Source organism: Henckelia pumila, chromosome 3, assembly GCF_033568475.1.
Source record: "Henckelia pumila isolate YLH828 chromosome 3, ASM3356847v2, whole genome shotgun sequence".
Classification (NCBI taxonomy): Eukaryota; Viridiplantae; Streptophyta; class Magnoliopsida; order Lamiales; family Gesneriaceae; genus Henckelia; species Henckelia pumila.
In genome coordinates, this window is record NC_133122.1 from 200,584,889 (window position 1) to 200,597,165 (window position 12,277).

General features: G+C 35.5%; 1 protein-coding gene across 6 annotated transcripts; it reads left to right on the forward strand.

Annotated features, from left to right (window-relative positions):
* Positions 1 to 1,408: 1,408 nt before the first annotated feature.
* LOC140891116 (uncharacterized) lies at positions 1,409 to 6,536 on the forward strand. 6 transcript variants are annotated; one of them, XM_073299424.1, is made up of 8 exons: positions 1,409 to 1,475; positions 2,462 to 2,573; positions 2,636 to 4,375; positions 4,467 to 4,548; positions 4,660 to 4,726; positions 5,094 to 5,279; positions 5,385 to 5,445; positions 5,874 to 6,536. In XM_073299424.1, the coding sequence occupies exons 3-8, from the start codon at positions 2,749 to 2,751 to the stop codon at positions 6,215 to 6,217; spliced, it is 2,367 nt and encodes a 788-aa protein (XP_073155525.1). In that variant the 5' UTR covers positions 1,409 to 1,475; positions 2,462 to 2,573; positions 2,636 to 2,748; the 3' UTR covers positions 6,218 to 6,536. The 6 variants fall into 6 exon arrangements, with proteins under 6 accessions (XP_073155525.1, XP_073155523.1, XP_073155526.1 ...); XM_073299425.1 differs by lacking the exon at positions 1,409 to 1,475 and adding an exon at positions 1,489 to 2,278; XM_073299422.1 differs by having other exon boundaries at positions 2,462 to 4,375.
* Positions 6,537 to 12,277: the final 5,741 nt, after the last annotated feature.

Consider the following 12,277-nt stretch of genomic DNA (forward strand, 5'->3'; position numbering starts at 1 on the left):
CTTCCATGTGAAGGTGCATCTCCGAAGTTTGCGCAGTTATATATTTACGACACAGAAAATAAAATTACTAATCGAATTTCTACTGTCAGATATGCCTTAAAATATGTCTTATTTTGTATTTATCGTATTTGTCAATTTATTAGAAAATATTCATTTATATCGAATAAACATATTTTTCAGAAAAAACAGCGACACAAATAATCTGCATCTGGAGATAGTCTCTGATTTGAAGATCATGTTAGATGAAAATAATGTTTTGGTCAAGTCTTTTCGGATGATCAAAGAAAGAATGATGGTAGAAGTAAAATCCGATATTAAATTACAGCTGATTGGGAGAATAGATAAGGATGGAAAACGATATAATCTTCCTTTTATTTCCGAGGTTGCTGCATTAATCGTGGGATATTTTAATGAGGCTTTGGGAGAAAGAGATATTTTAGTAGAAACACAAATTGGTCAACTAAAACATATCAATGAGTTGAATCCTGCATATATCTCTCCAGTATCCTATACTTTTCTCCCTATGGTGAGGATGGTTATCGAGAAGATATTCCATTCTCAGAATCCAAGTCAAGCGTTGGAGGTAGAAAAAAAATGAGTATAAGAGAATTTTTGCCTATCGACTGCATGATAGGGACATCGAATTTTCAAGTATTTTGTCTTCGAGAAAACTTTTTCAACAATTTATTGTTGATGCATACACAATGGTTGAATCTGGAAGGTTGACATATGTTCGGATGCATAAAAAATAATTGAGATGTGAAATGCACAAAGGTCTTCATGATGCGCTTTTGCGTGGTGAAACAAATGCATCTACACAAAGAAAACGTATTATCTTGCCTTCTTCTTTTACTGGGAGTGCAAGATATATAATTCAGAATTACCAAGATGCCAAAGCTATATGTAAGTGGACTGGATATCCAGATTTGTTCATTACATTTACGTGTAATCCAAAATGGCCAGAAATTATGAGATTTATCGAGGCTCGAGGATTGAGAGCCGAAGACCGTCCGGATATTGTCTCCAGAATCTTTAAAATGAATTTGGATGCCTTGATTAAAGATGTTCGAAAGAATACAATATTTGGAAATGTTAAAGCAGGTGTAACATTTTTTTAATTATAATGTTTTATATATTTCTTATCTTATGATGATAATTAATACCTTTTAGTACATACAAATAATTAATTTTTTAAATTTGTTTATATTTTACTTTTATATTCAAAATATAAATTTAATCTAATTTAATTATATTATACACAAGATATAATCCGTGCATCACACGGCTGAAATATTATTTAATAGTAAAAGATGAGTAATCCAAATACTAGACCAAAAAACCTTTTGGGTTTAATGTAGTCTGGCCCATAGTAGAGAGTAAGCCCACAAAGTTTTAGCGCCGGCCATGTAATTACGAAAGATCAATGCTACATTTCAAATCCAATCCAGTCTGAAACCTGATACGGAGCAGATCGGGTACGTACTTCTCTCTCTTCGCCTCCCCGCCGTGCCATCTTCCCCTGTTCTTGTTTTTACTATTTTATCATTCATACTTACTTTCATTTTCGATCCTTTCTTCTCCGGATGCGGCGAGATTATGTTCTATTTTCTGCATATAAATTACCTCTTCAGTTTAACTTTTCATTTGCATAACTTATGTTAGCCGAAAGATTGGATGATTATTATTCTATCTTCGCCCTTTTGTGAGGAATTCTGTTTTTGTTGTGTAAAAAAATTTGCTTTTTAGTTGTCTATATATTATTTTCTACAGTTTAGGAAATACGCCATGATTGAGAAAAGTTATTTAAGAATAGTTTATTTTGAAATAAAACGATTTTCAGATTTTTTTTATTATTTGAAATTAATTGTTTGATCCAAATCTACTGATCAAAGAACTTGAAGCTTTTCTTCTGTGTCTTTGGAACTATTGCGTATTAGAAATCACACATTAACTTTAGCTCGCAGGCGTACACACACTTATGTATAAGATGTATGAAAGGTTCCAAATGAATTGATGGTTTTGATTCGTAGGATATTTGATTTGAGGGATGTATTTCAAATGACACATCGAGTGTATTTGAGTACACCACAATTATTACTATTGAAATTGCATTACTTGACGAGGAGTGGATTTAAAATTCACATCGGTTTTGTTCATCTAAGCAAGTTAAAGAATTTGAATTCCATCTATCCAAGCACAACTAAAGAATGTGCCATCATCTTACAAGTTTCCATTTTGAGGATTGATAATGCTAACCTTGGATCTTATGAAGACCTGTGTAAGTTGCATACATCAATGTTGGTTCTAAAGAATGAGTTACATAATTTCTTATCGTTGTTTTACTTGGTTATTTTGATGCTCTGTTAATTGCTGAAGAGTGTACTTTTATATTCACTTGATTTTTTTATCTTGTATTCTTCACGTGGAAGTTTTGATATTGTTTTAATTGCTTGTGATTTAGGATACTTTAGGTATAGTTTGTTTAAGTACAAAATCATACCAATTAAGGGGATAGGGAGATTGGCTGGATGCAAAAAGCCATGGCTGTTGCAATGAGTATCAACAATAGTCAGGTAGGGAGATTGGCTGGATGCAAAAAGCCATGGCTGTTGCAATGAGTATCAACAATAGTCAGGAACAGTTTGCAAGATGATCTCCCAATATCCACCGAGTCAAGAACAGTTTGCAAGGTGATCTACTGAAGGTAATTTTGGTCAAACCTAGTATATTTATAAGTAACTACCTCTAATGGAAATACACAATCCTGCTGGAGATACTGCTGTTATCAGTAAAAGAAGGAAAAGACGAAGAGGACCGAAGAAGGCTACTTCTCAAATTGTGAATCAGATGTATGTTGATTTGGAAGCGTCGAAGACAAGAGTAAATTGTGAAATAGCCAATAATAGTCTTGCTGGAGGTAATTTGAGTGCCAAAAGAAAACAGAAGAGGAGAAAAGTCAAGGGTAAGGCAGGAAATAACGATGAAGTCAAAAGCAGGGACCAGTTGAATTCTATGTTATATCGGCAATTACCAGATAATAGCCTTAGACAAGAGATTGTGAATCAGATGGATGTCAATTTGGAAGCCTCGAAGACAAGACGAGATTGTGAAATAGCCAATAATAGTCTTGCTGAAGGTAATGTGAGTGCCAAACGAAAGAAGAGGAAAAAAGTCAAGGGTAAGGCAGGAAATAATGATGAAGTCAAAAGCAGGGACCAGTTGAATTCTAGTTCATATGGGCAATTACGGGATAATAGCCTTAGACAAGAGATTGACGATAAGCTCGCCAACAATGAGCGTGTCCAAAACACCAACCAGGATATGATCGATATAGAAACAGTTAATCTTACTGAAGGCATTATGAACCAAAGGATGGGTCAGTCACATTCCATGTCTAAATTACAACTATCAGATACAAACTTGAGACAAGAGATTTGTGGTAAGCTCATTGAGATTGTGCATGTCCAACATACTGACCAGAATAAAGTGGATACAGAGCCAACAGTTAATCTTGCCGAAGGTAATGTGAGTATCAAAAGAAAAAGGAAGAAGAAAAGGATCAAGAGGAAGACAGGAAATAAAGATGAACTCCAAGACTTGGACCAGTCAAATTCCGCATCAAATTTACAATCAGATAACAACCTTAGACAGGAGATTGATAACAAGCTCACTGAGAATGAGGATGTCCGAAGCACTGACCACAAAAAGATGGATATAGAGTCAACTTATAATCTTGCCGAAGGTAACAAGAGTATGAAAAGAAAAAAGAAAAGGAAAAAGGCTAAGAGTAAAGACAAAAATAAGGATAAAGTCCAATGCATGGACCCGGCCAATGACATCTCAAATTTACAGTTATCAGAGAAATACGCTGGACGAACAATTGATGGTAAGCATATTGAAAATGAGTGCACTGCTCGGGAATTTACTTTTCATGCAAGAAAAGAGTATAAACCTTGCCATAGTGATCACTTAGTTGACATGGTTGATGTTTCAACTAGAAGTGCTTCTGAAGTACCTGAAGGGAGATCTGTACCTTTTGCAGGGCCCATGGGATTGAAAATGAAGGTCTTTCCTTGTGAAAGCCAACAAAAACCTGCTCATAATCAGATACCAATTGAGGATGTAACGTTTCAGAATGTGTTAAACAAAGTGAACAATGGATTATTTGTTGTTGAGGGAACCACAAGTCTTGGCCCATCGGGTGTGAAGGAAGCAGAATCCAAATCAAAGGATTTAGGCGAATATCCAAGCAGACCACCCATCAGCACCCATAGGAGAAAACTTCTAGTCCTTGATGTAAATGGTCTACTTGCATACATAGTAATGCCACCTCCTAAAGATCGTAAAGCCGATAAAAATATATTAAGACGTGCAGGTGAAAAACAAAATTGCTTTTCTTTGCATCCTAGACATTAGTGTAACAAACCTGTTGAATGAATATTGCTGATCATAATTTTATCCTGCAGTTTTCAAGAGACCTTTCTGCGATGATTTTTTGAAATTTTGCTTTCAGAACTTTGATGTGGGCATATGGTCATCAAGAGCCAAGTACTTCCTCTTTTGCTGCATTGCCTTTTATATTTCCAAGGAGTTTTATTCCAAATACTTGTTTCTTGAGTTCGGTCCATGACTTAACCTTGGCTTAATTTTGATATGCAGGGAAGTTATTGATAGAATTGTTGATTATTTACTGGGAAATCTGAAACCGAAGTTGCTTTTTTGTTGGGTAAAATTTCTGCTCATCTACCTTAAGAGCTTTTATGTAATGGTGAAATGAAGTCTCTTAGAAACTTGTCTTCATGCCTGTATATGATTATTGAACTCGTTTTCTTTTGGGGGTTCATTTTCGGCATTTGGTGTATTTCATGTGTGGCGTTCCTGGTGATCTTCATTCAATGGAATGTAATCCGAATCTTTTTTTTTCCCTGATGATATCATTTAATTCACAGATGTTCAAGGGTGATTAGGAACTTTATGATCACATGACTTACTCACCAATAAAGTTGGTGCCATGATAAATGTAGTCAAAGCAGTTTATTCTAAAAGCGTGAATAGTCTACCAGTTTATGATGTTTAAGAATACTGCCATGCAGAACATGTCACATAGTACTCAATCAGGGTTCAAAACTCTTGAAAACATTCATAAGCCCTTGGTCTGCAAGGAGTTGAGGAAAATTTGGGAAAATGATGGCTGCAAATTTTCTTGGAAGAATGGACAATACAATGAATCCAACACTCTGCTGATAGATGATTCTCCTTACAAAGCCTTGCTCAATCCAGTAAGCTTTTTCACCCGTTACCATGTTTTCCATCTGGTTTCTGATTCTCCGCATTTTATTTAGCTCGACGATTGACTATGAGTTGTTTCGTGGAATTTTCTTTAGTTGCACACTGCAATATTTCCGCATCCGTACCATTACGAGGATAAAGATGACAATTCGTTAGGTGAGACTCCTTTGTCTATTAATGTCAGTATGTTTCTCTTGCTGATGGTAATCCTTTCCCGAAAATGTATTGTCTTTGTGATCGACTTATCTTTATGCATTCATTGCTTTATCTTCGACAATAATCATTTAATTGGGTAAATTTCTTTATCTATATAAGATTAATTATCGATCATGTCTATAGTCAGTTGAGTCGAATAAATTTTAGAAATAAGCATCATCTCCAAGCCCAATCATGTGAATCTTACGTTACCCAATATCATCCATCTAGTGATTTCCCTTTTGCACAATATTTACAAAAGACCTTTACATATTAACCTTTTTTCATGGTGCAAATGAAGCTCATCTCAAATTCATCTCAAATGGTCAATGCTTCCTGGTTAAAGATGAAAGCTTTAATAGTCTTCATGAAACTCGATTTACTTGCAGGACCCGGAGGCCATCTACGAGTTTACTTGGAAGGGTTACTAGAATCCGAAAATGTCCAGGAATATGTGGAGCACCACCCATTTGGTCAAAGTGCTATAAACGAAACGAATGTCTCATGGCAATTCTACTCGGGTGTTCTTCAAAAGTTTTCCAACAAAATCCAAGCTAGAGACAATCCCACTCCGATGGTAACTTCGAGTCAAAACCTTACCTCTCCACCAAGGGACAAAGTTTTGGATCTGGAACGCAACAGCATTGCTCACTCGACAGCTACTCCTATAAACACAATAAATCCTGAAGTACGCCCTATTCATTCGTCCCTTGCATTGAGTGCCGCACAATAAAGTGAACTCACGCCGGATCTTAATATATCATAAGCACTCCATTCTTAAGTTGCCTCTTCTTAGTGACTTTGCAGCAAGAATTATGTTGCAAACAACACATTGCCACAATAGAAGTTACTGTTAGATTTTTGGTACTGTTTGGTTAAGTAATATGGAAGATTTTTATTTTCACTTCTAACTAAGACTTTCTAAACTATACACACAAACACACGAGTATATATGGTTAAATCATTTGTGGTTTTGTATTTTGTTTGTATGAGAAGTTAGCTTCATAATCTTTTGCATTAATTATTATTTTCGTCCATAATGCCTTATGATATGGTGTATATTTTCGTCCATAATGTCTTGTGTCCTACAAACAAATTATTGTACCTCTATTTCCCCCCATTGCACGACTTTTGCTCGTGTCATGATTGGATAATTTGTTTCATTAGCGTCATTTTTCTCTCGTATTCTGCATCTATCCCACATGATTCTTTCCTTGTGATTATTTATGCTTCATGAAATTTGGCAAGCTTCGTTCCAACTGTTTCTTTCATACTAACGATGAATCATATACCCACAAAATAACTAGTATCTTTATAATCTTGTTATACGTACGTGTAAGGATATATCATCAAGACCTGGTTTATTTCATTCATGGGGAAGTAATATATTTGCATGTGCAAACAGATCATGGTTTCTCATAGTATATTTTTAATTATGATCTGGGTCGGTTGACACCAACATGAATATGTATATGTAATATTATTAATTAGGCTATAATTAAATTAAGACACGACCAGACTTGAATATGTAAATGTAGATGTTTGATTAGGTGGGGAGATTGTCATGTGCGAACATATCATAGCCTAATCTCTTGGAACATAACATAGTATTAGCTAGCTAGGGTTAAATCAATTAATAAATATATATGATTACGATAAGGTTGGTTTGTTGCCTTCTAAACTTCAAGCAACCCTATATAATGGAATTTTAAATGAAATGAAATCAAAATGCTTGGATACTCCTCACATAATAAAATATAAGACATCAAATTTTTTTTAGGCAAATGATATCGGCTACGGTATGTGAGCTGTGGTGGTTAAAATTTTTTAATACGACAGAGGAACATAAATAGAATCAACAAGTTGAGGCTGGTGTTGAATACGATTTTCTTAAGAAGATTAGACCGGTCTTGGTGCTGACGGAATACAGAATCTTCTCCCAAGCAACAACTTTAACTTGTGATAATAACACAATAAATCACAAGTTCCGAAACCAGAAAAGTTATAAACTCTTTGTAGGAAAGAATGAGAAGCAAGATGAATGCAGAAAGATACTTTAAAAATACGAGAATCTGTATGTAAATTTCATGTTTGATTCTCATATTTAATTTGTTTATCTTCAGGACAAGATATTTCATCATGTGGTGTGTCTCTTGGTTCAAATAACTAAAAAAACCATCAAAAGAAGTCAGAAAACTCAAAAAAGAAGTGCACTTTTTGTTAAAAAGTGCTTCAGGCGCCTAAGTGCCAATTTGCCGCTTCCAGGCCGAAGCCCAAGCTCCTAGGCGCTACCCACCTTCTTTCTTTCTTTTTATTCTTCCTTTTCCTTTTTTTTTTCTTTTTTCGATCTTCTATACGCTTAATTTCAATTCATTAAGCTTTAAAATTTCCAACAATCCCCTATATGAATGAAATTAAAGCATGAATGCATATGATGTTAAAAGAGAGTTTACACGATAGTTATTACATCAGGAGATGTCGCTTATGGCCTTGAATCATCCTTAGTAGAATACTATCGGAATTACAAGGCTACAAAACGAACATAATGTCTTGAAATTCTTGACGGTTCGTGTAAAACCAAACAACAGTACCTACACAACAACTTCCCATCATTCTATTTAGTTTATCCAGTTGTGTCTGTTTTGGTCATGGAACACATCTTGGCTTCATAAGTGTTTCTTCGAGATGACACGTTCTCACACTTACAAAGGTGATCTCCTTATAAGATTATCCTACAATATCCTATATGAAACGACTCTGACTAATAAAATACTAGAATTTTATAATAATAATAATAATAATAATACATATATTCCCATAAATATATGCACAACATTTAAAATAAACATTTAATTTAAAATTTGACAACTAACTTAAATAAATATTACGGAAATATTTCAACCGTCAAAATATATAGTAAAACCCTTGCAACATGCAGTACTAAAAATAAAATCCCAAAAACAATAATCCATAAGCCATGCATACATAATAAAAATAATAATAATATTTTGATATCACCATAAATATGTAAATGCGGAAAACTTGTTTAAAGAACTGATAAAATCTCATGACATAAAAACACTAATAGCATCGGTCACGGGTGCCGTTTGCATGTGAACTCATAGGCCCTCACCGCCGATCGGAGCAACCATGTCATCAACAAAATCATCATACTCACCTGCACCATATAAGCGTAGTGAGCCTAGAGGCCCAACATGTTTTATCTCATAATAACAAGGTTTAAAATCATGCAAACACATAATCATACTAATACATACACGTACATGAACATGCATGCATGATAAAGTATCATGGTTATCTGACTGAACATAATCATAACTGAACATACTGAGCTTACTGAACATAGTTGAGCATATTATTTTCTAAACGGTCTATGGTTATATCCGTGAGTGTGACTAAATCTGTGCCGACTGATCAGTCTCTTAAACCAACGTACGTGGCGGTGACAAGTCACCTCTATGCCGGTAGTAAACTACCTCCTGAACTGTGCTGGTGGTAAACCATGCACCTCTGAACTGTGCTGTCACACCACTTCAACTCCCATCACAAAATATTTTATTGCTCAACTCTTGATCCAGACTGCTGATCACTCACTCTAAGCCCATAAAAATCTTAATGTGACCCCTTACTAAATAAAAGCCCAATTTCTAACTTAATTAAGCCCAATAAATTCCTAGACTGGCCCATAAATTCACGGACTGACCCAAAAATTTCCATGGCCCCCAAGCCCATAAAAATCATTGGGTTAACTTAAATAAATTATTTAAGTCCCAAATAAAATTATTTGAAAGCCCAAAAATCCCCTTAAACTATTAACTACTTAAAAATAAAAATACCCGAGCCCGACTCACCTAACCCGGACCCGACCCAAAACCCAGACCCGACCCGGCCCGTTAGGCAGCCCACGAGCTTATCACCTAACTTGTGCAAAAATCTGCACATGGCCAAACCTGAGCAGCTGTACCAAATCCTTTCGTTCTTCTTGCTCCAGCAACCTTTCGTCATGAAACCACTGCCTACATCTAGTTCACTTCTAGAAGTTTCCGAAAAGCAAAAAACCAGCCTAAAACGTGACCTATACAGCTCAAACGAACCAACACAAGTTAGCCATAATTCTGCTCACGCGTAGGCCCGAGCGGCTGCCGTATTTCCATTCGTATGGCCTGCTCCGACCACCAATGACCGTTAACCCACTTCTCAATCCTATAAAACATCTATAGGGTTCAAACCCTTCAAACCTCACCCCAGATCGTGGCCTGAGGAAGGAGAACAAAGTCTTCTTCCTCAGAACCCCAATCTGCGCGCCCATGAACTTCATAAGAAGGCGTTTCCAGCCTATCTCAGCCTCAAACCCCAACCTAGCTTGACCCTACGAACCCTGATACACTCCTCTAAACCTCGGACCAGCAGCCAGCCCGTCCCCCATGGCAAAAACGTGAGCTTTACCATGAAAAACAAGCAAAACCATGAGTTGTTCATGTTCTAACCAAGAAACTTCATCATAATCGTGAATAGCATCAACTAATCAATAAAATCTGACATGAATGAATTAAATAGATTATATGGTGTTAAAGAAGAGAATTCAACATGGCTTGTTAAATATTTATTGAAGATCGACACGTATACGGCTCCGGGACGATGGGACGACGAAAAACTCCACTAAAAACTTGAAGGCACGGCTATGGAGCTGGGGTTTCTGCTGAAGAACGTGGGAAGGAGGAGGAAGAGAGCGATGGAGTCGGCTAAGAAAGATCACGTAGGGTATGGGATGAATTTAGGGTAATTTAGGATTAATTAGGAGATAATTAGGATAATTATTTTACACTAAATAATTATGATAGATAACATGTCAAATACATATAAAATTTAAACTCCAAATAAACATATAAATCTGATAATAACATAAAAATCTCGAAATATTAATTTATGGCATTTTTAAAATTAAATAAAACTCCTAAAAATGGCTTAATTTGGCTAAAAATGGGCTTTCTAAAATACATAAATAAAATAACATAAATTTTTGGGAATAAAAATTCAAAATAATACTTTATGGCTACTAAAAATCTCATAAAATAAATTGGATGAAAAATCAATATCTCATCTGTTCTCGATCCCGTCTACGCGATCAACATAATAAATTTTCTTAAAAATCTAGAATTTCCAAAATTATGGGTTAAATTCTAAAATAATTTAAATCATGCACATAATACACATAATAACAAAAATAATATTTAAACCATATTTCTAAAATTTAAATAATTAAATTTTCTTAATTATGCATGCAAATTTACGTATTAAAAATTCCGGATGCTACAAAGGAACTATTAAAATTTCGAAACTCAATCTCACTACATAGGTAGGCTCCAACACTCTTTGTCCTAGGAATGAGTTGGAAGAAATTCCTGAGTATTTACTCAAGTTCTCATAATTTAGTTGTCTTATTGAACCAAGATTTTGGAATTTCCAATCAACAAGGTTGGGTTACCACTATGAGACCTTTATTTTGTAGACTTTAAGTTCATTCCCCTTGACAAGCTATACACTTTATCTGTATTCAATAATTTTGTAAGCGGATCTGCCAAGTTATCTTTTGATTTAACATTATCAATTGTGATAACTCCATTTGAGATAATTGTCACACGGTATTGTGTCTTCGACGAATATGTTGAGACATACCATTATACATAGTATTATGTGCCCTTGCAATTTTTGATTGACTATCACAGTGTATCATAATTGCAGGCATTGGTTTTGACCAACATGGAATATCCTCCAGAAAATTCCTAAGTGATTCTACTTCTTCTGTGGCTTTATCAAGTGCTGTGAATGCAGATTCCAATGTGAATCTAGCGATGAAAGTTTGTTTTGGCGACCTCCAAGAGACTGCGCTACCACCATTGCTAAAAAAATAGCCACTGGTGGATGCAGAGTCTTTGGTATCGAAAATTCAATTTGCATCGGTGTATCCATCAAGCAACACAGGATATCTTGTGTAATACAATCCATACTCCAAGGTGTTCCTTAGATATCTAAGCACCCATGCCAAAACTTTCCAATTAACCTCATTTGGATTACTCGTGAACCGATTCAACTTATTTACCGCAAAAAAAAAATATCCGGTCGAGTACAGTTCATGATATACATGAGGCTTCAAATAATTATGGAGTATTCCAATTGGGAAACTGGTTTCCCATGATTCTAACTTAAGTGGATACTCATGTTCAGAGGTGTTTTTGCAAGAGGATGATCAAATGCCTTAAACTCGTTCAAGACAGTTTCAACAAAATGAGATTGAGATAGGACAATTGCCTCTGAAGTTCTAGAGATTTTAATCCTTAGTATGACATTGGCAATGCCCAAATCCTTCATGTCAGGATCGGTTGAGGGGTGGTATTTCTTCTTAACAAGTTCAACTGTAGCATTTGACCCTCAAATCCACTAAGTTGAGTTCAGTCGAGGTTAGTCAACTGAACTGCTTCTTTCTCGTGTGTCGATGTTACTTGGAAAACAATGAAATGTGCGGAATGATGCCAACTAATAGAATAGAACCAAAATCAAATTACTGGATAGATTTGTGAGTGAGTGAGAGTGCTCGACTGATATATGAGTAAAACAAGAAAGAGAATGCGCAAGTGTTTGTTTATGGATGTTCGGAGATCAATCTCTTACGTCACCTATTCTTGCACCTCAAAAGGATTCACTCTAGAAGAATTTGAATATTTCAACACTTTGCAGCAGCCCTGTAGTACCTAAAACCCAATCTACCAAATCG

Excerpts from the sequence above, each read along its gene's own strand:
- LOC140891116 (XM_073299422.1), top strand. The coding sequence starts at position 2,749 with ATGGAAATACACAATCCTGCTGGAGATACTGCTGTTATCAGTAAAAGA. Across the intron at positions 4,376-4,466 it reads AAATATATTAAGACGTGCAG|TTTTCAAGAGACCTTTCTGC; the intron begins GTGAAAAACAAA and ends TTTATCCTGCAG. Across the intron at positions 5,280-5,384 it reads ACAAAGCCTTGCTCAATCCA|TTGCACACTGCAATATTTCC; the intron begins GTAAGCTTTTTC and ends AATTTTCTTTAG.